Source organism: Plasmopara halstedii (genome assembly GCF_900000015.1).
Source record: "Plasmopara halstedii genome assembly, contig: Scaffold_218, whole genome shotgun sequence".
NCBI lineage: Eukaryota > Oomycota > Peronosporomycetes > Peronosporales > Peronosporaceae > Plasmopara > Plasmopara halstedii.
In genome coordinates this window covers 231,319-235,681 of record NW_020187139.1, presented here as the reverse complement: position 1 = coordinate 235,681, position 4,363 = coordinate 231,319, and the positions used below count along the sequence as shown (strand labels likewise).

At 45.9% G+C, this 4,363-nt stretch overlaps 3 protein-coding genes across 3 annotated transcripts; 1 reads left to right on the top strand and 2 right to left on the bottom strand.

Moving 5' to 3' along the window:
* Positions 1-1,120: 1,120 nt before the first annotated feature.
* PHALS_03348 (tho complex subunit 4-like) lies at positions 1,121-2,714 on the bottom strand (the record flags this gene model as incomplete). The annotated part of the gene is made up of 8 exons (XM_024721921.1): positions 1,121-1,202; positions 1,266-1,334; positions 1,393-1,516; positions 1,593-1,832; positions 1,910-2,030; positions 2,274-2,455; positions 2,526-2,541; positions 2,643-2,714. 8 exons carry the CDS (start codon positions 2,712-2,714, stop codon positions 1,121-1,123), a joined length of 906 nt encoding a protein of 301 aa, XP_024573049.1.
* A 47-nt stretch (positions 2,715-2,761) lies between these two features.
* On the top strand, positions 2,762-3,743 carry PHALS_03347 (uncharacterized protein; the record flags this gene model as incomplete). The annotated part of the gene is made up of 4 exons (XM_024721920.1): positions 2,762-2,778; positions 2,847-2,952; positions 3,018-3,620; positions 3,693-3,743. 4 exons carry the CDS (start codon positions 2,762-2,764, stop codon positions 3,741-3,743), a joined length of 777 nt encoding a protein of 258 aa, XP_024573048.1.
* Positions 3,744-3,811: 68 nt separating this feature from the next.
* On the bottom strand, positions 3,812-4,294 carry PHALS_03346 (Molecular chaperone (DnaJ superfamily); the record flags this gene model as incomplete). The annotated part of the gene is made up of 1 exon (XM_024721919.1): positions 3,812-4,294. One exon carries the CDS (start codon positions 4,292-4,294, stop codon positions 3,812-3,814), a length of 483 nt encoding a protein of 160 aa, XP_024573047.1.
* Positions 4,295-4,363: the final 69 nt, after the last annotated feature.

Here is a 4,363-nt window from a genome sequence, read left to right as displayed (position 1 = left end):
TCATAGACGCAAACGATGCAGACATCTTCTGCTGCAGGTGCTCTAGCAGCGCGTTTTCTAAACTCTAAAACGCCTCTAAATGCGCACCGATTACCTCGGGGTTTTGTGTCACAAGGTGTTGCACGCCCTCAGGGCCAAGCAAGGACATCAGCGTATTGAGCCCGTCCCGCATGCCCTGGGGCAAAGAGGAAAATCCCTCCATCCTCACAGAGGATCAGTCGAAACGACTTAGGTGTAGATCAACTACTAGTGCTACCAAGTGCAGCGGGGCTGCCGTAGCTTTGCGCTTGAGGAAGCGTCTTTAGGTCACCAACCTTTCGTTCTTTACAGGAACCAAGTACTAGTGCAGCGGATAGCAATCCGCTGCCTCTAAAAGTACTCAAGAGCCTTAACCAAGGCAAACGAATTCTTCTGTTCAAAATCCAACTGATTTATTTATATTTCTATCCTAATGTAATAAGTTTAGATTTTCCTAAAGCTACAAAATATATATCGTAAAATCTAAATACATTCATCACTACTGGCTATCTAGCACGTATTCATGATTTAGGTGTGTGGTCACATTATGCACATCTCGTGTGACACGCACACACCCCTGTTAATAGGGTTCGTGTAATTTCCTTACAAGCAAGACATATCCCCATTACTCGCGCCTTACAGCTCTCTGTACCGTCAAAGTCCAGCTGAATTCCACGGTGTCATGCTGCCTCGATCTGTCTCGACAGGGCTCAAACCTTGAAAATCGTCAACAGATTGTCTAAACAACGCATGTACTGGAATACGGACACCTAAACAGAGATGACCTATTTAGTGCCAAATCAGAGGACTTTTTTACCAAATGACGAACAAATTTGTTTATTCTTCAAAGCAAAACACATATAAAGCTGAGATTAAAAACATAGATTTTGACATTAAATCGAGTATTCAACAGACGAAAAACAGGCGGTAAAACAGGCGGTAAAGGTAAAACACTGTCGCGTGATGATCATGTGGTACACGTACACTAGTTCACATGGTCTTTGAGAAGTATGCACATTACCAAGTTAAAAATTCTCAGTCTCAATTAATAAGCCGCATGCAAAAATTTCCGACCATATCATGCTACACGCAAAGGGCGAATTTATGCGTCTTTCATGTACGTGTCCATCTCATTGTCAAGATCCTCGGCAGACTTAGGCAACGAAGATTCTCTACCACGAACACTGTTACACAGCAAAATATTACACATTAAACACCAGATTCATGATAGCAAATTTGCATCGCACCCGTGGCTCCCTTTATCATTGCCACGTCCACGACGTCTACGGCGGCCTTTTGCCTGCTCGTTGTCTCCCCTATAAAACCCATACAATCGTTAGACCCCATTAAACTGAATTTCAGGGCTTTACCTACCCAAAGGAAACCTTAAACTTGACGTCTTTATCGCCACGTTGAAGAGCAGTACCAAAAAGGCCGTCACGAACGTTTTTGTCAGAGTCCAACAAAATCTGCATCGGCTGACCGTCCAACGTACGTCCTTCGGCAAAGTAATGGAACATACATGCAGCGGCATTAGCCTATAGCATATTGCAGCAAAAAAGGGCAAATTCTACCATCATATTGCTTGATCGCCTTGTCTGCGTCGGATCGACGTGTAAACCAAACACGAGCAATCCCCTTCGATCGGCCGGATCGGTCGTAAACAATCTCAGCTTTTGAGACGTCGCCTACCGTGCCAAAAAGCTCACGCACTTCTTCTTCTAAAATGTCGAACTTGAGGTTTTTTACAAGAATTTTTGTCCCTGGATTGGCCGCATCCCTACCGCCCAGGCGTGACAAGATTGATGATCCGCCTAACACCAAGCAAATTGTTATACACAGCGTCAGCAGCGCCTACAGCCGGAACGAAGGGGAAAAATTATTTGCGTACCTTTACCGGCTGCTTTTCCTGGCTTCTTGACGATCACCGAGCGCTTTTTGCCACGCAAACTGTTTCCGCCCTCGGGAACATCATTCCGATCAATGTCCATATCGTCGTCGTTTTCACCACGCTTTCGTACACCATGGGAGAAAATGCATGTGTGAAATCTTGCACCAACGATATACCCAATCCCCGAGCTACCAGGCAGGCGCTTTGTCCCCCCGTCACGAAAAATGAATGACGTCAACATATTATTCGTAGACGAAGAGGAGCAAAGACAGCCCTTCGTGGTGCGCAATACGGAGTAGTAGGGCAAGCAGATAGAGAAAAAAGATCGAAAGGCGATGGCCCTTCAGGTCGTGATAGCACTTACAGATCGCGAATAGGGCTTACTTCGACCGCGGTTACGACGATTTCCACTTCGGATAGGACCAGCAACGTCCTTCGCCTGGTGAGCCTTAGCAGGGCGTGACGCCGGGTTGGTAATCTTGGTCTTCTTGCGAGCAATCAAGTCGTCCAAACTCATGTCGAGCGAGGCGAGAATGGATGACATTGCTACATATCAAAGGGGGAGGCCAACTATATTAATATACGAAGAACACAGTAGTCAACTATGCAGGCGCACCGAGAAAAAGCGCGAGCTAGCTGGAGTGTGAGCCTTTCTTACCTGCAAAATTTCTACTGCGACCACAAATACTTTCGAGGGGACGTTGGTTTACAGAAAATTGCGCTACTTTCAAACAACATCTGAAAGAATGGAAACGGACGACACAGATCTAAAGTAAAACAATGGAAACCGGTCTACTTGCGGCATCGTCGAATATGATGGCCTCCACCCTATTACCTTACGTGCCACTACTGATGTGGTCTCAGCGCCCGTGCGTTGTGATTTGAATTGCAGCTGTACTATATGTCTGACAGGGTGGTGTTTGTTTGTATTATGAAGCATCTTTGCTGGATCCAATACTTACCTGAGCTCTGAGATGGATGAAACAGCTGTGGCGTCGGCAATTCAATCCGCAGTGACCCGTGAATTGAATGAGGATAAGGAGGTGCGCTATCAGCGTATAGTTTGATGGTCTTTTTGCACTGACCACGAGCACTGTAACAACTATAGGGCGTACTGAGTTCACAAACATTTTTGCCTGAACAGTCCGAGTTGATGTGCTTGTATCTTCTACCGTCATTGGCCTCTGAACAAATATCTCAACTTACAAAAAAAAGAAGCTCATTCATACAGAGTGCCATACAAAGCTCAATGTCATCAGTGGTGATTCCGCACACCACGCGCACGAAGCCACTTCTTCCTGGAATGGCAAACGCCAAGCCTCACATCGTCGGGATTGATGACCTGAAAATATTCATGACCTCCGCAGAAGGAAAGTCTATTTTCTCCAATGGCAAAACGGACCTGTTAGTCGTTCAAATCCCCTCATCGATGCCATTACTCGACGTGGATGCAGCGATTCAATCAGCCTCGATCAGTCTTAACGAGATTACAGGAGATAGAACGGATTTCGCTTTTACTGGCAACGACGCTACTTCGGTAGGGAACATTGACTTTTTTTCGCGTCATCTTGCTGCTCCGGCCCTCAGCGAACACAACAATTCATCTTCCGAGACTACACTATTGTGTGAGTCGGGTTATCTTGTTGGTCACAGCGCGACGGGCAAAGCTTTTTGCTTCTCCCACTATGTGAACATCACTCCCGATATTATGGCAGGTCTTCTCTTTGGGCTTATGTTCGTTTTCATAGCGTTCATTGGTTTGGGTGTTCTGCATCTAATCCAGACGCCGCAAAGGTACCCTCAACACGGAGCACCACGCGGCAAGGAGTTTTAGGGCTCTGATGCAAGCTTCGAAAGAGATTACTAAGATGCTAATGATAATTTTTCTGACATTTTTGATACCTACTGTGATCTGCCATACAAGACACGAATATGTAAGGAGCAACCAGTGCACGCCACGACATCCACGCCATCATGCAATTCACTTTCTGTTATCTCGTAAAATTCTCCGCAGCGGCACCGGTGACTATACATTACCTCGTTCTCGTCGCCGTTCTCACCATGCAAAGCTGCCCGTTGCATATCACTATATAACATCTCATCTGAAACGACCACTTTTTCACATATCCTCTTGCGCATTAGTTCATTATGTAGCTTGGTGTCGTATTGCTGTCTAAGAACCGAATCATGTAATGTCTCGTATGCTTCTTGCACCTGCAAAAAAAACTCTTTGTACACGCTGCCGGCGCTGTTAATCGCATTGAGATCGTTCAATTTCTTGTCGGGATGATATTTACGCGCTGCTTGATGATACGCGCGACGGACGTCGTCGGCGCTACAGGTGGCTGACACGCCCAGCACTTTGTAGAATGATGACTCGCTCATTACTAACTAGCAAATCGATGGACGTAACTTTTGCGTCTTTGACTCTCGAATTTTGATCTATATATAAAT